At 40.2% G+C, this 25,160-nt stretch overlaps 1 protein-coding gene across 3 annotated transcripts in view; it reads left to right on the top strand.

Annotated features, from left to right (window-relative positions):
• Positions 1-25,160, top strand: part of VTCN1 (V-set domain containing T cell activation inhibitor 1) — an 86,834-nt gene that overhangs the window by 37,977 nt on the left and 23,697 nt on the right. For all 3 annotated transcript variants that reach the window (XR_003590460.2, XM_042253113.1, XM_012179414.5), the window contains exons 2-4: positions 5,607-5,671; positions 17,407-17,754; positions 22,754-23,032. Coding sequence is in view for 2 of the 3 variants with exons in the window: in XM_042253113.1 (XP_042109047.1) it covers positions 5,607-5,671; positions 17,407-17,754; positions 22,754-23,032 (692 nt within the window). In the remaining variant the exon portion in view is untranslated. The remainder of the gene's footprint in view (positions 1-5,606; positions 5,672-17,406; positions 17,755-22,753; positions 23,033-25,160) is intronic.

The following is a 25,160-nucleotide window of genomic DNA, read 5'->3' as shown; positions in this document are numbered from 1 at the left end:
TGGCCCATTTTTTGATTGGGTTGTTTATTTTTCTGGAATTGAGCTGCAGGAGTTGCTTGTATATTTTTGAGATTAATTCTTTGTCAGTTGCTTCATTTGCTATTATTTTCTCCCCATTCTGAAGGCTGTCTTTTCACCTTGCTTATAGTTTCCTTTGTTGTACAGAAGCTTTTAAGTTTAATTAGGCCCCATTTGTTTATTTTTGCTTTTATTTCCAATATTCTGGGAGGTGGGTCATAGAGGATCCTGCTGTGATGTATGTCAGAGAGTGTTTTGCCTATGTTCTCCTCTAGGAGTTTTATAGTTTCTGGTCTTATGTTTAGATCTTTAATCCATTTTGAGTTTATTTTTGTGTATGGTGTTAGAAAGTGTTCTAGTTTCATTCTTTTACAAGTGGTTGACCAGTTTTCCCAGCACCACTTGTTAAAGAGATTGTCTTTTCTCCATTGCATGTTCTTGCCTCCTTTGTCAAAGATAAGGTGTCCATAGATTTGTGGATTTATCTCTGGGCTTTCTGTTTTGTTCCATTGATCTATATTTCTGTTTTTGTGCCAGTACCATACTGTCTTGATGACTGTGGCTTTGTAGTAGAGCCTGAAGTCAGGCAGGTTGATTCCTCCAGTTCCATTCTTCTTTCTCAAGATTGCTTTGGCTATTCAAGGTTTTTTGTATTTCCATACAAATTGTGAAATTATTTGTTCTAGCTCTGTGAAAATACCGTTGGTAGCTTGATAGGGATTGCATTGAATCTATAGATTGCTTTGGGTAGTATACTAATTTTCACTATATTGATTCTTCCAATCCATGAACATGGTATATTTCTCCATCTATTAGTGTCCTCTTTGATTTCTTTCACCAGTGTTTTATAGTTTTATATATATAGGTCTTTAGCTTCTTTAGGTAGGTATATTCCTAAGTATTTTATTCTTTTCGTTGCAATGGTGAATGGAATTGTTTCCTTAATTTCTCTTTCTATTTTCTCATTATTAGTGTATAGGAATGCAAGGGATTTCTGTGTGTTGATTTTATATCCTGCCACTTTACTATATTCATTGATTAGCTCTAGTAATTTTCTGGTGGAGTCTTTAGGGTTTTCTATGTAGAGGATCATGTCATATGCAAACAGTGAGAGTTTTACTCCTTCTTTTCCAATTTGGATTCCCTTTCTTTCTTTTTCTGCTCTGATTGCTGTGGCCAAAACTTCCAAAACTATGTTGAATAGTAGTGGTGAAAGTGGGCACCCTTGTCTTGTTCCTGACTTTAGGGAAAATGCTTTCAATTTTTCACCATTGAGGATAATGTTTGCTGTCGGTTTGTCATATACAGCTTTTATTATGTTGAGGTATGTTCCTTCTATTTCTGCTTTCTGGAGAGTTTTTATCATAAATGGATGTTGAATTTTGTCAAAGGCCTTCTCTGCATCTATTGAGATAATCATATGGCTTTTATTTTTCAATTTGTTAATGTGGTGTATTACATTGATTGATTTGCAGATATTGAAGAATCTTTGCATCCCTGGGATAAAGCCCACTTGGTCATGGTGTATGATCTTTTTAATGTGTTGTTGGAGTCTGATTGCTAGAATTTTGTTAAGGATTTTTGCATCTATGTTCATCAGTGATATTGGCCTGTAGCTTTCTTTTTTTGTGGCATCTTTGTCAGGTTTTGGTATTAGGGTGATGGTGGCCTCATAGAATGAGTTTGGAAGTTTACCTTCCTCTGCAGTTTTCTGGAAGAGTTTGAGTAGGATAGGTGTTAGCTCTTCTCAAAATTTTTGGTAGACTTCAGCTGTGAAGCCGTCTGGACCTGGGCTTTTGTTTGCTGGAAGATTTCTGATTACAGTTTCAATTTCCGTGCTTGTGATGGGTCGGTTAAGATTTTCTATTTCTTCCTGGTTCAGTTTTAGAAAGTTGTAGTTTTCTAAGAATTTGTCCATTTCTTCCACGATGTCCATTTTATTGGCATATAATTGCTGATAGTAGTCTCTTATGATCCTTTGCATTTCTGTGTTGTCTGTGTGATCTCTCCATTTTCATTTTTAATTTTATTGATTTGATTTTTCTCCCTTTGTTTCTTGATGAGTCTGGCTAATGGTTTGTCAGTTTTATTTATCCTTTCAAAGAACCAGCTTTTGGCTTTGTTGACTTTTGCTATGGTCTCTTTCCTTTTGCATTTATTTCTGCCCTAATATTTAAGATTTCTTTCCTTCTACTAACTCTGGGGTTATCCATTTCTTCCTTTTCTAGTTGCTTTAGGTGTAGAGTTAGGTTATTTATTTGACTTTTTTCTTGTTTCTTGAGGTATGCCTGTATTGCTATGAACTTTCCCCTCAGCACTGCTTTTACAGTGTCCCACAGGTTTTGGGTTGTTGTGTTTTCATTTTCATTCATTTCTATGCATATTTTGGTTTCTTTTTTATTTCTTCTGTGATTTGTTGGTTATTCAGCAGCGTGTTGTTCAGCCTCCATATGTTGGAATTTTTAATAGTTTTTCTTCTGTAATTGAGATCTAATCTTACTGCATTATGGTCAGAAAAGATGCTTGGAATGATTTCAATTTTTTTGAATTTACCAAGGCTAGATTTATGGCCCAGGATATGATCTATCCTGGAGAAGGTTCCGTGTGCACTTCAGAAAAAGGTGAAATTCATTGTTTTGGGGTGAAATGTCCTACAGATATCAATTAGATCTAACTGGTCTATTGTGTCATTTAAAGTTTGTGTTTCCTTGTTAGTTTTCTGTTTAGTTGATCTATCCTTAGGTGTGAGTGGGGTATTAAAGTCTCCCACTATTATTGTGTTATTGTTAATTTCCCCTTTCATACTTGTTAGCATTTCTCTTACATATTGCAGTGCTCCTATGTTGGGTGCATATATATTTATAATTGTTATATCTTCTTCTTGGATTGATCCTTTGATCATTATGTAGTGTCCTTCTTTGTCTCTTTTCACAGCCTTTGCTTTAAAGTCTATTTTATCTGATATGAGTATTGCTCATCAGGAGTACTGCTTTCTTTTGGTCTCTATTTGCATGGAATATCTTTTTCCAGCCCTTCACTTTCAGTCTATATGTGTCCCCTGTTTTGAGGTGGGTCTCTTGTAGACAACATATATAGGGGTCTTGTTTTGTATCCATTCAGCCAGTCTTTGTCTTTTGGTTGGGGCATTCAATCCATTTACGTTTAAGGTAATTATTGATAAGTATGATCCCATTGCCATTTACTTTATTGTTTTGGGTTCGGGTTTATACACCCTATTTGTGTTTCCTGTCTAGAGAATATCCTTTACAATTTGTTGGAGAGCTGATTTGGTGGTGTGGAATCCTCTCAGCTTTTTCTTGTCTGTAAAGCTTTTGATATCTCCTTCATATTTGAATGAGATCCTTGCTGGGTACAGTAATCTGGGCTGTGGGTTATTTTCTTTCATCACTTTAAGTATGTCTTGGCATTCCCTCCTGGCCTGAAGAGTTTCTATTGAAAGATCAGCTGTTATCCTTATGGGAATCTCCTTGTTGTGTTATTTGTTGTTTTTCCCTTGCTGCTTTTAATATTTGTTCTTTGTGTTTGACCTTTGTTAATTTCATTAATATGTGTCTTGGGGTGTTTCGCCTTGGGTTTATCCTGTTTGGGACTCTCTGGGTTTCTTGGACTTGGGTGATTATTTCCTTCCCCATTTTAGGGAAGTTTTCAACTATTATCTCCTCAAGGATTTTCTCATGGTCTTTCTTTTTGTCTTCTTCTTCTGGGACTCCTATGATTCGAATGTTGGGGCATTTAACACCGTCCTGGAGGTCTCTGAGATTGTCCTCATTTCTTTTAATTCATTTTTCTTTTTCCTCTCTGATTCATTTATTTCTACCATTCTATCTTCTAATTCACTAATCCTATTCCCATTTTAAAGATAAAGAAACTGAGTCTCAGAGAGACAAAGTAATTCACCCAAGGTAAGTGATTCAGGTCACAAATGCAAGTCCTCTCTGTCCAGCTCAGTAGTCAGAAAGCCAGACAGTACCTCTTGCTATGAGTTTGTTGAGCTGTTCTCACACACTTGGACCAATAATATTTGAGGCCACACCTAGGTGTGTAAAGAAAGGGGGCAGTGGTCAAATGTGGTCTCTTCTTGGAATCAACTGCAGATACCTTGTCAGTCCTAGTGATCATTTTGCTTATTCAATTGTTGTCCCCATGGCTGTACCTCATGAGGGCTTAACCTCTAGGGGAACTGTTTACTCAAATTGTTCCTTGTGAGTCTATCGTTTCTCTCTGGTGGGCCCATCCCTGAGCTGAGGGGAGCTGGGTACAATGAGCCTATTCAGGGCAGCAAGTAAAATGCCCTGTGCTTCCCTTCTCTCTCTATAGCATCATTCTTTGCCTCCCTGTGCCTCTCTTTTGTCCTGCCTATTGCATAACATCAGTGTGGGTGCAGGGAACGTATGAGTTGGCAGCAATGAGACTGTGGTGGAGGACACCTGCCTGATGACTTGTGCACCGGAGCAGGCAGCACTGGGCAAGCTTCCCAGGGACTGCTTTGCCACCACGCCAGCTCTGACCTGCACCTTCTGTTCTGTCTGAGTCACTCTCAGCAGCTCAAGCTGGTATCCCCTAATGGGTTCCTCTGGGCAAAGAGGAGGGACACACCCCATCTTGAACCCCCATCCCTGGCAGTGTAGGAAGTAGTCAAGTGCAGATTCTCGAGACAGAGTCTAATCCAAGCTCTGCCACTTACCAACCATGTGAATTTAGGGAAGAAGCTTACCATCCCTATGTCATGTCTTCATCTGTAAAACGGAGACACGTTTGTTTACCTCATAAGGTTATCACATGATAACCTTATGGATAAATGACATAGTCCATAAATGGAGCCTAAAACAACATGTCTGTGACGTAATTCTAGCACTCAGTAAATGTAAGTAGTATTTCTTTATTTGTTTACTTCCTAAACATCATTTATTAATCTGCTCATTGAAAACTGGCAAGATACATATCAAGAAGTTACCAGTTGTTATGTCTGGATGGTGGAGTTTCAAGTGACTTCATTGTCTTATTTTTGCTTATCTGTATTTCCTAAGCTCTCTGTAATAAACTTCTTACTGTTTTAATAAAATAAACTCTCAGTGAGGATCTACAGAGTGAAGTGGACTGGTGGGTACAAAGCAAAGATATGACCGCTGTCCTTAGTGGAGTTTAAAGTCTATGGAGGGAGACAAACAGATAGATTAATGATGTAATAAGGGATGCAGTAATGCTCAGGGTGGGCTAAGGATTGAACTAGTCTCCCTCAAGTGGCACCTGGCATTACAGAAATGCCATTGGGTTTTCCCCAGCAGTCTTTGTGTCTGATCTTCACTGATCTGGAAATAGGAAAGTAAGACGATGCACATAGTCAGACAAAAGAGCCACTCCTTTAATCTATCCCAGCACCCAGGGGGCCGAGGATGGAATTGTGGAGATCCCTTTCTAAGGCACCTATTTCTAGGAAAGGACATATTTTGAAGAAAAAGTTGAGAGTCTTTATATGGTACCTCTTACAAAGGGCAGGTATGAGCCCAGGTTGCAAAGCAGCAAAGTGGAATAAAGAAGTAATTTCCTGTTTCTTTCTCTCTCCATAGCATTATTAGCATCATCATTATTCTGGCTGGAGCAATTGCATTTATCATCGGTTTTGGTATTTCAGGTATGTGATTTCCTGCATTACCACAATCCATCCGCTGCTCATCAGTAAGTCCCTAATCATTTAATGTGTAGAATGGCAAGAACACAGGGCCTGAACCCAGAAAACCTCAGAGGAGAGCCCTGGTTCTTCTACTTATTGACTGTGTTCTCTGTCCTTTAGTCATTTAACTCCCAGACCTCGGTTCCGTCACATATGATGGGGCAGAAATAACATCTTCATCACCAGGTAGTTGAGAGAATCAAATGGAATGTCTCTCAGACTGTTCTCTTCACCAGACAGTGCTGAAGATATCATTCTGGGATCATAGCTAAGTGCCTTGGCTGAGCCATTCTATCAACAGTTGACCTGAGTAGATGATTCCTTTGCAGTGGGGCTTCAGCTGAAGTGTTGAAGAATATCAAGTCTTCAAACACAGCGTTCTTAAACAGAATACTTAGTGGTCATAACTGCTGTTCCATGTGGGAAACAGATGTCATTGTGGCATGGATGGTGACTTTCCAAAGGCAGTCAAATGATCTCAGTTGCAGGAACAGTCCTCTCTTCTGTGTAGGCCACGTCTCAGGAGCATCTATTATGGATGCCAGATTAAGACACTGAGTGAGTTAGACCAGCAGCTGTCCTCTCTGAAGCAAGTCATTTGCTTCATTTCCCTTGAAGCGCCTGACTCAGGCCAACACATTTATTTTAACTTAGACTGTGGCCAAAGCTGTCAATTGATAACTTTAGTTCTTATAGTTCCAGCTGTCTTTTCTCTCTGTCACTTTCCTCCATTGTGTGTGCTGCCACTAAATAGTAATCACAAGGCCTAAATGAATAAAACTCATTCATTTGTAGATGTGTTTGCCTAGAGAAGATATTAACATCTTTTTCCATTTTCTTTATCAATAAAAATGTGTATCTTGTCTTTCATCTATTTTTCTATTGGGTTATCTTTTTCTTTTTGATATGTAGGAATTATATGCTGAGTGCAATTTTGTTATATGTATTGAGAAATCTCTTTTACTCTCTGGCTTGCTTTTTCACTGTCTTATTGATGTCTTTCACTGAGTGAAGTTCCTAATTTTAACACAGTCCAATTTATCTTTATCTTTATACCAGTAACTTTTTGTAAGCAATATGTTTAAGATGTCTACCTATTCCAAGGTCATAAATATTTTCTTCTAGGTTATCTTGTGGAAGCTTTAATATTTAACCTCTCACATTTATATCTACAACCATCTAGAAAAATTTTGTGCACGGGCAAAGACGGTCGTTAAGATGGGTCAAGACACTATCATTCCCTCACTTCTCATTAGTGTTATTTTTATCATAAATCAAGCATCCAAATGTGTATGGATTTGTTTCTGAGCTCACTAGCCTGTTTTATTCTAATATTCTTTTATAATTTATTTTCTCTTTATCTTATCTCTTCCTATTCCTAATCTTGGGTGCTCTTTCTCCCCAAACCCTCTGTCATCTTAAAATAGATTTATAAGGTGTTAATTAGCTTTATAGTAGTTTTGAAGGAATCAGGTTTTGGTTTTGGTTTTATTTTTACTTTCTCTGATTTCCTTATTTAATTAATTCTAGCTTTTATCTTTATTAATGTTCTTCTTCCTGCTTTGTTTTGCTGTCTTTTAATTCTTTTTTAAAAAGTAATGATCCATTTAAGTTCTTTTTTATTTAAAAAATCTTTGTTGAAGTTGATTTATAATGTTGTACTAATTTCTGCTGCATAGTAAAGTGACTCAGCTATACACATATGTACATTCTTTTTTTTTTAAAAAAAAATTATTTTCCACTACGGTTTAAACCAGTAGACTGGATATAATTCCCTTTGCTATACAGTAGGACCTAGCTGTTGCTAACTTTTAATTCTTTTTCTAGTATCTTAAAATAAGCACTTCACAAAACAGTATGTCCAGAAAGCCAATAAATAGATCCTAGTAGATACTGCCATTTTGTTTTCCAAAGTGATTTACCAAGTCATTCTTAACCAGAGGTGTATGAGGGACCCAGTGTGTCTCGTCCTCACCAACACTGGATAATGTGGAATACTGCTGTGATTTTAACTTTTATTTCCTGGTGGCTGAGAGACGTATGTTTTCAAATGAGAAACATAATGTTGAGCGACAGAGCAAGACACAGAACAGTACATTCTATATGAAAGACGGGGACTTCCCCGGTAGTCCTGTGGCTAAGACTCTGAGTTTCCAGTGTAGAGGGGGCTGGGTTTGATCCCTGGTCAGGGAACCAGATCTCAAACGTGTAGCGACAGTTCCTTGAATACAAAGAAAACTCTTAAGTGTTTTTTGAATAGACAAGTGGACAGAGGCATGGAGGGGTAAATACATAGACAGAAGTTACAGTTCACTCAGTTCAGCCATGAGCTACCAATAGTATTAAAACCCTACCACCAATGAAAGGTTTTCTGCCTTCTTTCTGCTTCATAAAGTAAAAGCTGGTTATTTTGGATTAAATGGACTGTTTATTAGTTTAACACTATTTACTTGGCTTTTTCTCAATTGCCTATATTAAAAGAACCAAAACTGGTGCCTGAGAGCATGACATTACCACACTTTAAATGAGTTAGATAAAATGTTAGCTGGATTAATATACTAGACAATGAAATTAAGCAAACAGCATTAGGTAGATGATGGTGGTGGTGGTGGTGGTGGTGATATTTTTCAAATCTTTTTTGTGTTCGCCTCATGGTGCCAAATAACTTTGCATATATTATCTGATTTACAACTCACAACAAATAGATAAATATTACTATGTACTGATTAGAAATTTGTGTAAAGTTGCACACAGCTAGCAACCAGGCACAAACACATAATTGCATTTCAAATCCTGACATTTGCTTCCAGAACCCACACTCCCACCCATTGCGCTATACCCATGATACTCATGCAGAGCTGTAACACAGAAGGATGTTTTCTGGTGTACCTTGCAGGCATTATTCCTGAGACCACAGATGATAAAGATATTTCTAAATACAGAAAAAAAATCCATTTCTTTGTAACTTTCCTGAGGCTGTATAGGCCACCTTCTCATTGGCATTCCAGCATTCCACTCCTTCTAAACTCTAAATATGGACCCCAAATGCATTTGGGGTGGTTGGTTGGGAAGAGAGGCTGAGCAGCTTCCATCAGGCTGGTTTTAGGGCAGCCTTCATGGATGACCCTTTAAGAAGGAGGGAGATGCAGTGGAAAGGCCCCTGACTATACTCTGCTAGTCTCTGTGCTATCACTCACCCCCTGGGTAACTTTGAACAGCTCTGTGTGGTAGAAACACTTAGAGATCGGAGTTGCTTTAATCGCAAGGATAACACTGTGTATCCTTTGGGATGCAACTTAACTTTCTAGAACCTCACTGGTAAAATAGTGAGAGTCATTGTGGGAATTAAATGAGAAAGTGTTTATAAAGTGCCAGACACATATGTATAATAAATGGCTGCTATTATTGTTTACATTGATACCATCAGTGCCATTAATAATTTGCTATTATTAATGCATTCACACAGCACCTCCTAAAACTTGAACAATTTCCTGGCCACACCAGGCAATTCCTCTGAAGTTAGGAAATCCTGGACAGGAAGTCACAGGACACTCCCTCCTAATGATGCCCCATCTTTGGTCACTGGATAAAACAGTAAGGCATGTGCTTCTGGCACCAAAACACAAACACTGAAGTGGTTTAGAAAGAAACTGATACATATTATTTTTTTCACTGGAGTTATCTGGGAAATTAAATAGGTGTTGACCTTTCTTATACTTCTTTTAAGGTTTTTAATTGTTTTTATTTTTACATGAGGAAGGGATACTGTTTTTGTGGGTAGGCTCTCCACATATCTCAGTCTGGCCCTGGATATCAGCAAAATGTGATAGAAGGAATACAGACTTAGAGCTTCCCTGGTAGCTCAGCTGGTAAAGAATCCACCTGTAATGCAGGAGACCCTGGTTTGATTCCTGGGTAGAGAAGATCTGCTGGAGACAGGAACGGCTACCTGCTCCAGTATTCTGGCCTACAGAATTCCATGGACTGGAAAGAGTTGGACACCACTGAACAACTTTTCACTTTCAGGCTTAGGAAAAACTCAGACAAGACTGAGTTTGATGCTGGCTCCACTATTAGCTAGATGTAGGGCTTTAGGCAAGCCATTTAATCCCACAGAGCTTCTTTACCCTATTCATAAAATGGGTAGAACAATATAATTCCTACATCTCAAGGTTGTTATCCGGCTTAAACTGAGTCACTGCAAGCATTTAGTAAAATATTTCTTTCCTCCTGGTGTACTGATCTGCAATCTTTCTAAATGATTCTAACTAATAATGGCCATCAATATCATTGATTTAAGGTTCAACAGGTGGCAAGTCAGGTATCATGCTAATCTGTGTACTTACACTGTATCATTTAGTCCTTTCAGGGACCCTCTGAGGGAGCTACTACTATTAGTATCCTCATTTTACAGATGAAAAAAATTATGGAATATAGAAAACTTGCCCAGGTCTCATATCCAATAAGTGGCAGAGCTGGGACTTGATCACCCACAACTTGATACCTGTTCTTACACGCCAGGCTCTGCTGCTGCTTCTCTATTGTTCAGTTCCTAAGTCATGTTTGACTCTGTGACCCCATGGACTGCAGCACACCAGGCTTCCCTGTCCTTCACTCTCTCCTGGAGTTTGCTCAGATTCATGTCCATTGAGTCAGTGATGCTATCTAACCATCTCATCCTCTGCCACTCCCTTCTCCTTTGGTCTTCCATCTTTGCCAGCATCAGGGTCTTTTCCAGTGAGTCCGTTCTTTGCATCAGGTAGCCAAAGTATTGGAGCTTCAGCTTCAGCATCAGTCCTTGCAATGAATGTTCAGGACTGATTTCCTTTAGGATGGATTGGTTTGATCTCCTTGCTGTCCAAGAGTCTGTCAAGAGTCTTCTCCAACACCACAGTTCAAAAACATCAATTCTTCAGCACTCAGCCTTCTTTATGGTCGAGCTCTCACAGCCATACATGACTACTGAAAAAAAACCACAGTCTTGACCATACGGACCTTTGTGGGCAAAGTGATCTCTTTGCTTCTTAATACACTATCTAGGTTTGTCATAGCTTTTCTTCCAAGGAGCAAGCATCTTTTTATTTCATGGCTGCAGTCACCATCTGCAGTGATTTTTGGAGCCCAACCTGCTTCCCTACATTGCTCCTTTCACTAGCCTAGCCCAGCATCCTTTCTAATGTTTTCTCACAAAGCAACTGTTCTCCTCCACCCTGCCCTTTTCTCTGGCGAGAGTGGCACTGACAGGTGCTTCCCCGGGTGCCAGCAGTGCAGGCTTAAACCTATGTGTTTCCACATTTCCACCATGTGCTATGGTGCCCATCCAGACAGCTGGCTGCAGTGGATGCTGAGATGCTCTCTATGCTATTGGAAGTCACAGAACTTACTGAGTCATTTCAAAGGAAAGTTCATTTTCCGAGGTTTCATCCAGTGGTATTGGGCATCCCAGAATCATAATTTCTATAAAGAATCCTTGCCTTGAGCTCAGCCTGGTGCTCTGTGACAACCTAGAGGGGTGGGATTCAGGGTGTGGGGTGGGCAGGTGGCAGGCACAAGAGGGACGGGATTATATGTATACTTATGGCTGATTCAAGGTTTCCCTGATGGCTCAAATGGTAAAGAATCTGCCTGCAGTGGAGGAGTCTTGGGTTCAATCCCTGGGGCAGGAAGATCCCCTGGAGAATGGAATGGCTACCCATTCCAGTATTCTTGGCTGGAGAATTCCATGGCCAGAGGAGCCTGGTGGGCTACAGTCCATAGGGTTGCAAAAGAGTGGGACACGACTGAACGATTAACACTTAATGGGTGATTCACCTTGCTGTGCGACAGAAACCAACACAACACTGTAAAGCAATTATCCTCCAATTAAAAATAAATTGAAAAAAAAAGAATCCCTGCCTTGTGTTACCTATATCCCCACTTTCCAAGAGATTCCTGCTCCTACTGCAGATGGCAGTTAAATAGTGCCCATCCATGTGAAAACAGAAAGACCCCAATTTCAGCTTGCTGCCCTCTGACAATCCTCATTTTGCATGCAGACCAGAGCTGTGGTAGTAATTAGCCCCCAGGAGCTAGAGAATTCATTTTCAGTGAGTGGTTGGGGCTTCTGACTTTAAAGAGGTTTGATGGAATCTTAAGAGACCAGTGGAATTCTTAAAACCCATGCCTGTTTAACAGAGTTTTGTATCAGTAGATACAAAACTCTAACCGTCTCTTAAAGTCATTTTACCCTCAACCAGCCACACAAGAGCCCCTAGTGTTTAAGAGACCTGGAGAGTCACATTAGACCAGACTGTGGTTCCTAGAACATAGCTCCTTGAACCAATATTTGTTGGCCAAATTGAAAACAGATTTCTTTTTGAGAGAAGCAATATTTGTATGGTATTGCTTGCAAATTAAATTTCATTTTATCACTTGTAACCATCATTTATTCACCTAACAAATAAGTATTTATTGATTGCTTTCTGGGTGCAAAAGCAATGCCTAAGGTCCTCAGGGTTTTTAAAATTCTCACTGGCTTTTATTCCTCCTTGATTTGCTACAAGGAGGGGGGGATTTAATCAACACTGCACTCATTTCATCTGCCACATCTTTAATGCAACCTTAAATGAGCTAGAGCTGGCGGTGAGTCCCTGGGGCACTCCACAGCTGCCTAGTTTTAATCATTACATTTTCTAAGAGATATTTCAACAAATTCTCCACCTGTGGGCTCAAGGCCAACACATTAAAATTAATTTGGTAACATAATTACTGAACTACGATAAGTCATTACCATTTCATTCTCTCCATAAATTGTGCTAATCATGTACTTTTTCTAAAAAGTAATTTTTCAATTCAACTTTAATGGGACTTTATAAACTACAATCAAATTTACCCTTGCTCTAAAATAGTTACATTTGCTTTATGATTTTATTGAGAATCATGGTGTATTTTCATTGCTTTTTCTATTTTTCACTGACTCATATTTCCCCAAAATTTAGATGGGATAATCTTGCCAAATGTTCCTTACTCCTACAATCACTTTGGACAGAATCATTATTTCAAACAGTGTCTTGATTTCAACTGATTTTCATTCATTCATTTATTCGTTCACTCAACAAACATTATTTTTCTCTGTAGAAATAGCACTAGGCACTTGTCTTAGTTTGCTCAGGTTGCCATGACGAAATACCATATGCTGAGTAGTTCCAAGAGAGGTCCCCTGGCCTGTTGAAGCATAGAGCTGAATAGCACTGTGGTCTGGTCTTCCTGTAGGATCCAAGAAGTCTGGTAGCCTTCCTTCATTTTGTCTCACTTTTCTATACCCTTTGGTTTTTTCTGTACCAAGCTGGCAATATATAATCCTATCTCTATTCCTGGCTTCTGTTGTGGTGGCTATTAAAATCCATGAGTCATACATATCATCTCCTTATCAAATGGATGTTCACCCACGTCCTGAGTGCTATCTTCAGAACAGTCTTCTCATTTTTTGCAATACTGATAGGCTGAGAATTTTCTAAATCTCAGTTATGGATCCTTTTTGCTTAACAATTTATTCTTCAATTCATCTTTCTCCTTTCCCATATTTTAGTATAAGCAGTCAGGAATAACCAAGCCACTCTTTCAACAATTTGCTTAGAAATCTCCTCAGCTCAGTATCCAATTTTATGGCTCACAAGTTTTACCTTCTACAAAACACTAGAACATAGTTCAGCCAAGTTCTGTGCCACCCTCTAACAAGGACTGCTTTTCCTCCAGTTTCCAATAATGTGTTCCTCATTTCCCATCTGAGACGTCACCACATGGACCTTAATATTCACATTTCTAGCACACACCTTAAAGCTCTTTTAGCCTCCACCCATTACCTAGTTTCAAAACTTCCTCCATATGCTTATTAGGTACTTATGATAGCAGCACCCCCGCTTCTCAGTACCAAAATTTATCAGTCAGGGTTCTCCAGAGAAACAGAACCATTAGGGTAGGTGCGGGTATGTGTGTGTGACGGGGGGATATAGGGAGGAGGCGAGAGAGAGAGAGAGAGACAGTGATATTTAGAAAGAATTGGCTCACATGATTGTGGACTTTGAGAAGTCCTAAGATCTGTGGTTAGCAAGCTGGCTGCTAAGTTGTTTCAGTCGTGTCTGACTCTGTGCAACCCCATAGATGACAGCCTACCAGGCTCCCCTGTCCCTGGGATTCTCCAGGCAAGAACACTGGAGTGGGTTGCCATTTCCTTCTCCAATGCATGAAAGTGAAAAGTGAAAGTGAAGTCGCTCAGTCGTGTCTGACTCTTAGCGACCCCATGGACTGTAGCCCGCCAGGCTCCTCCATCCATGGGATTTTCCAGGCAAGAGTACTGGAGTGGGATGCCATTGCCTTCTCCGTAGCAAGCTGGAGACCCAGATAATTCAGTTCCAGTCTGAGTCCAAAAGTGTGAGACCCAGAAGATCAGATGGTGTAGTTCTAGCCTAAAAATAGGCAGGCTCAAAATCTGAAAAAGCACTCCCCCAGAAACATCCTCACAGACATACCCAGAAAGTGAAAGTGAAGTCGCTTAGTCATGTCCGACTCTTTGTGACCCCACGGACTATAGCCTTCTAGGCTCCTCCATCCCTGGAATTTTCCAGGCAAGAGTACTGGAGTGGGTTGCCATTTCCTTCTCCAGCGGTTCTTCCCGACCCAGGGATCAAACCCGGGTCTCCCGCATTGCAGGCAGATGCTTTACCGTCTGAGCCATGAGGGAAGCCCGGAATATCTGACCAAATGGCTGGGTACTGTGTGACCCAGTCAAGCTGACACATAAAAGTAACCATCAAAGCACTTACAGGACTTCCAAATATGATTACGACAGTTTTTCCTTTGAAAAGCTTACTAATTAGTGCCAGAGACAGACTAGAGACAAAGTAAAGGGAGATAGATGCTACAATAAAGGCAAAGAAAAGCATTCAGGGAGAGTCAAGAGAATCTATTAACTCTGCTTTGGCAGATCAAAAAGAGTTTCATGTGAAGCCCTCAGTCTGAATAGCCTTGAGTATAAGTAGAATTTGGACAACTGGTGATGAAGGAGAAGAAGGAATTATAAACTGTAGGTGCAAGATGAATAAGTGTGCGTGTCAAGATGCACAGTACAATTATAACCAGTACTAGCCTGCAATATCTTGGATATCAATCTGTCAAGTAAAAACAAATAAAAAGCAAATTAAATCTTTAAGCAATGTTCAAGAAAATACGAAAGCAAGGGACTTCCCTGGTGATCCAGAGGCTAAGGCTCCATGCTTCCAGTGCAGAGGGCCTGGATGTGACCCATGATCAGGGAACTATATCCCACATGCCACAACTAAAGATCTCATGTGCCGTAAGGCCTGGCACAGGCAAATAAATAAAAAGAATAAAAAGAAAACGCCAAGGCAGAGCAAACTCTTTTCTCATGATGAGGTCCTCTGTTAGAGCCCATTTGTGAGCCCCACTGTTCCAGGATTCTGTTCAGGAAGAGATGTGTCAAATTTGTTATTACATTGAATTTTTTATGTTCTTTCTTTTATTGAAAAAAATCAAGTACATCTTTGCAAAAATAAAAATAGAATTTTATTAGAGCAGCACAAAAGGGAAAGAAAGAAAAGGCAGGGGATGGGGTATGTTGTACTCATATTACACAGCTAAACTGAATACTACCTTCTTTTATATTTTTTCACCCAAATCTCCCACATGAATGGCCATTCATGGCAGTTACTCCAAAGCCTCTCATTTCCCATACTCTAAAGCCTCCAAAACATCCTTCCAACTCAGCCTATGCACGTGTTTTTGTTTCCTCTGTTTCCTTTTTACTGATAATTTTTCTTCCATTAGTAGCTCTCTGTTCTTTATAATATAAATTCATCTAGCTTGCTTCTCCAGTTCTGTCCCACATCCATTACCTTCATCTGTTTATAAGGGCCTAGGAGCTAATGAGACATTTCCAATCCCTTATGGGCTGGAAGACACAAGAGGCCAAAGATATCCCTATGTTCATAATATCAACCTCTTTAATTTGAAAAATAGCAAGTATCCTTTGCTTATATATTTTTACATTGAAGGCAGCAAATAAATAAATTGCTTGATATGCAAACTACAGTAGTAGAAAGTACGGCTGGAAAGGCAGCAATAAGGGCTAATATATATGGGCATTTCCTATGTGGCCCGCAGTACTTCACTTTGAAGGCCATGTTGTTAGTCTGAAGTTTACTCCACAGCCCTTGGCAATCATGGAAGGTCAGCGATTAGAAAACTGACATGGGGGACTTCCTTGGTGGTCCAGTGGTTAAGAACCTGCCTTTCAGTACAGGGGATGTGGGTTCCATCCCTAGTTGGGGAACTAAGATCCTACATGCCACAGGGCAACTAAGCCCATGTGCTGCAATGAAGATCCAGTGCAGCCAAAACAAAACTTCAGAACTAAAAAATAACAAACAGTATTTTTCTTTTAATTGAGATGTTCAGATTGTTCTTTAAAGTCTACCTGGATGCAAAGATGAGTGGCAGGAACACCAGTAAGGAAGCTGAGAAGTCCAACTGAGAAGTCCAGCTGAGAAGTGCTCAGTACCCATCATATGTAGGACTTTCTGGGTTATAAGAAAGAGATGTTTATGCAGACCATTATAATCAGTGCTTGTTTAAAGGATACTCAGAAGGTGCACAGAATCTAGACCTGAAAACCTTCAGGATCTAAGACAGCACTGAGATGGGGGGACTCCATTTTTTCCTCTCATGGTCTCCCCCACACTTCTTTGGGTCTGTACCACTCTCTTCTTGAGCTCAAAGACCCATCCTTCTCCTTAGCTTCACATCCAAATCACAGGAGGCTCTCAAGAATATTCAGTTAATTAAATCACCCCATAGACATCTTCAATCAGCAGCCTCCAGTACAGCAAAAAGAGCTGGTCAGTCCTTTACAGACTGAGTGGGCAACTGTAGAAGAGACAGTGGACATGGCTGTCACCATAATTAATACTTCTACTTGGGATATGTTTGGAGAGGAGGGTGTGATTTCTATCTTCGGCCCCAAATCAACTGAGTACCATTCTTCATTATACCATAGCTAGCACTCTAACCTTGATCAAGTCACTTCTATTCTCTATGCCTTAGTCTCCTTATCATTCAGGTGGAGATAAAAGTAACAGCACTTTAGAACTTGGCATTCTTCAGAATTATTAGCCACGTTTAGTTAACCTGAGATTTCATTTCTATGCCACTTCTGGTTAACTAAGAATAACAACTACCTTATATGGGTAATTACAGTTTGCAAATCAAGTTCACATCCATTTGATTTTGATTCTCACAAGAGCTCTTTAAGGTAGGTAAGACATGTATCCTTACCTCCAATTTTCTGAAATCCAGAGGTGTAGCCAAGTTCGCAAAGCTCGTAACTGACCAAACCAGAATTGGAATCCTCATCTTCAAAACTCAAGTCCAATATATTCTCCTCTTGTTTGGTCTCAAGGTTTTGGTTGCTTGCTCTCAGAAAGCTATAGTAAAGCTTTTTTAATCAGCTATTGGCAGATCTGCTGTAGGTATCAAAACTACTATCTTAATGCTCTATTATGTCTTCTTTTTTCCTGACTCTCCTATTTTGTATATTTCTAATTTATTACAGAAGTCACTGTTTGGCTTTTTAATGATGAAGGATTTGGTGGTAGCTGTTCCAAAGCTTCCCTTGGCATTGACCCTTGTTTCCTGAATTTTAGGAAGACACTCCATCGCAGTCACTACTCTCACCTCAGCTGGGAACATCGGGGAAGATGGCATCCTGAGTTGTACTTTTGAACCTGACATCAGACTTGCTGATATCGTGATACAGTGGCTGAAGGAAGGTGTCATGGGCTTGGTCCATGAGTTCAAAGAAGGCAAAGATGTCCTGTCAAACCAGGATGAAATGTTCAGAGGCAGGACAGCAGTGTTTTCTGATCAAATTATAGTTGGTAATGCCTCTCTGAGGCTGAAAAATGTACAACTCACGGATGCTGGCACCTATAAATGTTACATCATCACTTCTAAGGGCAAGGGGAATGCTAACCTTGAATATAAAACTGGAGGTAAGTTACTTTTGAAAAATGGGAAAGAAGGGGCCAGGAGATATTTGAGACTAGAGAGTCTGAATAGCTCCTGAGTGACTAATATCCAACAAAGACCATCTGAAGTCTGTTAGCCACCATCGTTGCTGTCTAAGACCCACACCAACTCCAGGAGTAACCCACTATAATACTAAGTCTTAAAATCTTCTGTTCAGGACTCTAGCCTCTTCTGAATTTCCTCATATATCCCCTGAAATATTTTTCCAAAATACTTTTTCTCCCTCAGTAGCTCTCTGTTCTTTCTCTTTTATGGTAGCCTTCAGTCTTGCTAGTGAAAGAAGACTATATATACTCTGGTCTGAGACTTTCCTGTTCTAAGTGGGCTCTGAAATCAGTGCCTCCAGGGACTCACAGCAGTGGAAACCATTATAGGAGAAGTTCAAAGGTAACTGACCAAAACAATATTATCCTATAAACTCACTAATCCTTCTCCACCAAAGTCCACACTTCCTTACCAACTAAATTTAACATTTTCTGAATTTATGTACAAGGGACTCAGATACTGTAAGAGTATAAAGATGATTAAGAAAACAAAGATAATCGTCTTCCCTTCTAGAGCCAGAGCTCATAGTGTAGAGCTCATACAGTTGAGGGTCAGGGCAGAGATAAGAAATATGTGTAAAATCTATAATAATTGGTAAAGTGTATTAAATGCTTGAAGAGAAGATATAGAATGATTTGGGATCCAGAGATCATATCCAAATGCATAGGGAATAAAGGGATGGGAAGGCCCCCATGGCGAGAATTTGACATTTAGTAGGAGCCTTGAAAGATAGAAAGTATTCTGAGACTTCCCAGCCTAAGTTAGTCTGCACAGGTCTTTCTTGGAACTCTCATGACATGTATATGTAATGGTCTGAAGCACAGATCTAGAGACAGACCTGGGCACGTAACAGTGGCCTGGGCAAGGGAACCTCACTGAGACTTAGCTCCTCCATATTAAAACAGAGATTAAGAGAGTCACATCAAAGGTACACTGGAGCCAACTGAAAGGACTTCCAGTGGCAAAGCTGGAATGATCTGAGCAATAACATAAACAACATAATATTAAATTATAACTAAGTATAAAATAAAGATACAAGTCCATTCTTACATGAGTGAGATGAAACAAATTTTCTTTACAGATGAATCCCAAATAATATTTTTAGATCTCGCCTCTTCTGAGAGGTTGAGCTTAGAACTTCCTTGCTCCCCCAACCACCACACTTAGGGTGTGTTAGTAAAGTCCAACTTCCAAAGAAACCTAGCAAACACAGCCTCATTCAGGTGATCAAAGTTAACGTCCTTATGATTAAGTCTTGCTGACTGCATATACTCTCTGATGTGACATAATGAGAACGGCACTTTAACTTCTAGTGTTTTCCTCTCCAAAATCCAAGATCTCAGTCTAATAATGAGGAAATCATCAGACAAATTCCAATAGAGGACATCCCACAAAATATCTAGTCAGTACTCCTCAATAGAATGGTAAAGGAGAGATCTCTTCAAGAAAATTAGAGATACCAAGGGAACATTTCATACAGAGATGGGCACAATAAAGCACAAAATGGTATGGACCTAACAGAAGCAGAAGATATTAAGAAGAGGTGGCAAGAATACACAGAAGAACTACAAAAAAGATCTTCATGACCTAGATAACCATGATGGTGTGATCACTCACCTAGAGCCAGACATCCTGGAATGTGAAGTCAAGTGGGCCTTAGGAAGCATTACCACAAACAAAGCTAGTGGAGGTGATGGAATTCCAGTTGAGCCATTTCAAATCCTAAAAGATGATGCTGTGAAAGTGCTGCACTCAATATGTCAGCAAATTTGGAAAACTCAGCAGTGGCCACAGGACTGGAAAAGGTCAGTTTTCATTCCAATCCCAAAGAAAGGCAATGCCAAAGAATGTTTAAATCACCATACAATTGCACTCATCTCACATGCTAGAAAGTAATGCTCAAAATCCTCCAAGCCAGGCTTCAACAGTACGTGAACCGTGAACTTCCAGATGTTCAAGCTGGATTTAAAAAAGGCAGAGGAAACAGAGATCATATTGTCAACATCTGTTGGATCATTGAAAAAGCAAGAGAGTTCCAGAAAAACATCTACTTCTGCTTTATGACTACACCAAAGCCTTTGACTGTGTGGACCACAACAAACTGGAAAATTCTTCAAGAGATAGGAATACCACACCACCTAACCTGCCTCCTGAGAAATCTGCATGCAGGTCAAGGAGCAACATTTAGAACTGGACATGGAACAGACTGGTTCCAAATAGGAAAAGGAGTACGTCAAGGCTGTATACTGTCACCCTGCTTATTTAACTTATATGCAGAGTACATTATGAGAAATGCTGGGCTGGATGAACCACAAGCTGGAATCAAGATTGCTGGGAGAAATATCAATAACCTCAGACATGAAGATGACACCACGCTAATGGCGGAAAGTGAAGAGGAACTAAAGAGCCTCTTGAAGAAGGTGAAAGAAGAGAGTGAAAATGTTGGCTTAAAACTCAACATTCAGAAAATGAAGACCATGGCATCTGGTCCCATCACTTCATGGCAAATAGATGGAGAAACAATGGAAACAGTGACAGACTTCATTTTGAGGGGGCTCCAAAATCACTGCAGATGGTGACTGCAGCCATGAAATTAAAAGACTCTTGCTACTTGGAAGAAAAGCTATGACCAACATAGACAGCATATTCAAAAGCAGAGACATTACTTTGCCAACAAAGGTCTGTCTAGTCAAAGCTATGGTTTTTCCAGTAATCTTGTATGGATGTGAGAGTTGGACCATAAAGAAAGCCTAGCACCAAAGAATCAATGCTTTTGAACTGTGGTGTTGGAGAAGATGCTTGAGAGTCCCTTAGTCAGCAAGGAGATCCAACTGGTCCATCCTAAAGGAAATCAGTCCTGAATATTCATTGGAAGGACTGATGCTGAAGCTGAAACTCCAATACTTTGGCCACCTGATGTGAAGAACTGACTCATTTGAAAAGACCCAGATGACAGGAAAGATTGAAGGCGGGAGAAGAAGGGGAAGACAGAGGATGAGATGGTTGGATGGCATCACCGACTCAATGGACAAGAGTTTGAGTAAGGTCCAGGAGTTGGTGATGGACAGGGAGGTTTGGCGGGCTGCAGTCCATGGGGTCACAAAGAGTCAGACACAACAGAGCGAGTGAACTGAACTGAACTGAGTACTCCTCAAAACTGTCAAGGTCATGAAAAACATGGAAAGACTGAGAACATGTCACAGACCAGAGGAATCTAAAAAGACATGACAAATAAGGGCAATGTGACATTCTGATTAGGATCCTCCAATAGGAAATGGACATAGTGGAAAAACTGATAAAATTCAAATGAAGCCTGGAGTTAATAGTAATATATAAACAATATTAATAGTTTCTCAGTTTTGACAAATGTGTCATGTTAGCGGAATATTAGCAGAAACTGAGTAAGGAGTATACAAGAACCCTCTGTACTATCTTTGCAACTTTTCTATAAATCTAAAATTGGACTGCAAGGAGATCCAACCAGTCCATTCTGAAGGAGATCAGCCCTGGGATTTCTTTGGAAGGAATAATGCTAAAGCTGAAACTCCAGTACTTTGGCCACCTCATGTGAAGAGTTGACTCATTGGAAAAGACTCTGATGCTGGGAGGGATTGTGGGCAGGAGGAGAAGGGGACGACCGAGGATGAGATGGCTGGATGGCATCACTGACTCGATGGACGTGAGTCTGAGTGAACTCTGGGAGTTGGTGATGGACAGGGAGGCCTGGCGTGCTGCGATTCATGGGGTCACAAAGAGTCGGACACGACTGAGCGACTGAACTGAACTGAAAATTATTCCATGTACTTCCCTGGCAGTCCAGTGGTTTAGACTCCACGCTTTTCAATGCAGGGGGCACCGGTTCGATCCGTGGTTGGGGAATTAAGACTCCAATGCTGCAGTGCATGGCCAAAAGATAAATAAAATCATTCCAGAATTTAAAACTTATTTTTTTAAAGTGGTCACAATAACAGATATACCTGAGACTGTTTTGACAAACAAATGAAATAATGTCTAGAATTTGGTCCACAGCCCAGAGCACACCCTCAATAAATGGTGGTTCATTGTCATGTACACTCAGGTTCCCACATCATCTCCCAGGAGCTCATTCCTAACCTGTTCCAAGTGTGTGAGTCTAGTCTCCCCTGCTATGCTGCAGGCTCTTTAAGGGTAGGCCAAAACTGTCCTTCCACTTCTCACTCAACACTGGCACAGTTCTGGGCAAAGGAAGATGCTAAATATATTAATAATGTGTGTCCTGCCCTTTTGGCATGATAAACATTTACTGGCCAAAGTCCACAACTTAACATTTTTTACAAGTGTCTCTCTGCCTAGATAGATGAGGAAGTTGGTTTTAATTTCAAAATGTACTTGCCAGCCCAGGGAGAATTATCTTAGAAGAAAACAAATGCCTGTCTTTATTCATGGATACCAGGGCAATCCCTACCCAAGCAAACTTCAAATCTCCATGATGACAAGTCCTGCGTGTGGAATCTCTGTGGGTGATAGGTGAATGCTCTTTGTTTCTTCCTTCTCCCTTCCCACCCTAACTTTACCCTCCAGGCCGAAAAATACATAAAATTCAGGAGGCTTCACAGGTGCCTGGGAAAATAAACACCCAACTTCCCTAGCTAATAAAATTTTTTGTATGATCACTGGAACTCCTCTTATGTAGAGAAATTTATCTGTGTAACATTACATCTAGAACATAGGTCCTCAGAGTTTGTGATATTGCCCAGAATGTTGTGATATATAGCAATACTATGAGCAAATCACTTTTTGCATCTATAATACAATGAGCCATACACAGCCCACTGGGAAAGTACTGAGTCACTTCAGTGTCTTTGTTGTAAGACCTAGTACCTCAAAGGCTATATTGTCTTATCGTCCAACCTTGACATCTGTCCTTTTGACCTGCAGCCTTCAGCATCCCAGAGGTGAACGTGGACTATAACGCCAGCTCCGAGAGCTTACGATGTGAGGCTCCCAGATGGTTTCCCCAGCCCACAGTGGTCTGGGCATCCCAAGTTGACCAGGGAGCCAACTTCTCAGAAGTCTCCAACACTAGCTTTGAGCTGAACTCTGAGAATGTGACCATGAAGGTTGTGTCTGTACTCTACAACGTCACAATCAACAACACTTACTCCTGTATGATTGAAAACAACATCGCCAAAGCCACAGGGGATATCAAAGTGACAGGTGGGCTCCTTCACACTTGTGGTATGAGTTTATTGCGGTTATAATCAAGTATAAATTAAAATTTGATTTCTTTTACAGATATATTATGTACCAGGGTACAGAAAGTTTCACTGAGACCTCAATCACAATTCCAGTTGAGACTGCATTATGTAAGAACAAAACTAATACAAAACAGTATTTATGGCCTACAGAGCAAAGCTGACAATTAGTTTTCATTTGTATGCCTTCTTACTGCCTGGAGAGCAATGTTTAGGATTCTGAGGCCCTGTCTAACTCAGAAGGATTGCTTTGGTAAAGCAGTATCTAATTAAAAAAAAATCATCTACATGAGAAAAAGAGAGTTCTTCCATCCTGTGGAACAAACTGACGACTGCACCAATTAGAACACTTTCAGTTGCCTATAACACAAAACAAAATCAACTCAGGCCTAAGCTAAAAGGGTATTAGGATATCTCATGAAACCACGGTCAGGAAGTACAGTGTGACTTTAGGAACAGCTGGAACCAAGAACCTAAATTCCATTGGTATTCTTTGTCTCTCATTTCTAGTTTATTCTCTAGTAAATTCTGTCTAATTTACTCTCCTTTTGTTTTAGTCAACAGGGAAAAATATGGTTGCCAAGAGTTCTTACCTTTAAAAGTCTCTTTCACTCAAGAGAGTGACTAGACTGAAGCTCAGTCCCTCAGTCTGACTTGACATTCCCAGGAAGGCTCAACTTCAGTCAGCTACCTGTGCTTAGACCAATGAGACAGTACTTGCATGAAAGGCCTTCCCAGAAGAGAAGGGAGAATAAAGTGTTAGCCATTTAAAACAATGAGTGTTAACAAGAGTATCTCAGTTTAGATCTCAATTAAATGCTCCAAACTATATAACGGATGCTCCTAATAGAAATGGCAATAACTGAACAAACCACAGAAATTGAGCACAGCTTTTATTCAGTGAGCAGTTTCTTTTTCAGTGCCTGCTTATCGGATACATTAGAACGAGTGTTCCATATACCAGTAGGAGGACTATATACAACTTTTAGAAGTGTGATATAGCTCAAAAACCAACATAAACTAACATAACTCCTTTTTACCATGTGCAGGGTAAGTTTTTAAACAACTGAAAGAGACTGTGAGGTTTATATCCTGTGTTCTCTCATTGCTAACGGGGGTCACTCACTCAACAAGTATCTATTGAGTGCCAAACACATGAAAAGCAATTTGTAAGTCCTATGAAACACTAAGATGAATAGTGCAGTTGTCATAAGAGAAGTTAATCAGGGTGAATATGGTGTCTAGGGGAAAGAGTTATTATGAGTACAGTGGCTCAATAGATGAGAAAGAGTTCAAGCTGGGTTTTGAAGGGAAAAAAATGACTTTAATAGACTAGAAAGGCATGAAGCCAGGAGCCTATCTCAGTGTCTGGGGGAGAAATTACAAGGATCTGAACTTGGGCAGTAACAATGGGAAGGAAAGCGGGAAGAATCAAAGGTTAATGAAGAAAAGAATCTACAAGCCTTGGTGACACAAATGTGCAGGCCAAGAGAAGGAACAACTTGAAAGGGGTCTGATATTTCTACCCAGATTTCTTAGGAGGTTAGTAATGCTACCAAAATCAACGATAATGAAAATGCAGGAAGAGCAACGTGTTTGGTAAGAAATTAAAGATTTTAGAGATGCTGTGCTGAAAGTGTCCACTGTGAACAAATGCAGAGATGTCCAGTGCTTAGCACATGACCCAGCACATGACAAGCCTGGGGGAGGCTGCTTCATCCCTACGCCACAGATTTCTTCCACGGGAAGAGCCCCATACTACCAGTGCGACCCTTCTAGTCTCTCTCTTCTCCCCTCTTTCCCTCTTTCTCAGAGGAGGAGGAATTAACTTCACCCCATCAGTGAGTTTATTAGGGGAAGCATAAGTGGCTCAACACAAGAGCTGAGCTGCTTGTGTTATTCTGTAACATAAGGAATTATGTTCCTTTCTCTCTAGCTAACCAGAAATTAGCTCCTCTGAGCCATCAGTTTTCAGGGGCAGGATTTGCCCTTGCGGGAGAAAGCAGGCCCCAGTCTTAAGATGCCTGCAGCCTACTTCCCTGCAGACAAAGCATAATTCTTTATTATCAGCTTTATCAGGAATAAAGGTG

This window comes from Ovis aries, chromosome 1 (genome assembly GCF_016772045.2).
Source record: "Ovis aries strain OAR_USU_Benz2616 breed Rambouillet chromosome 1, ARS-UI_Ramb_v3.0, whole genome shotgun sequence".
Lineage (NCBI taxonomy): Eukaryota > Metazoa > Chordata > Mammalia > Artiodactyla > Bovidae > Ovis > Ovis aries.
This window is presented reverse-complemented; position numbering and strand designations above follow the sequence as displayed.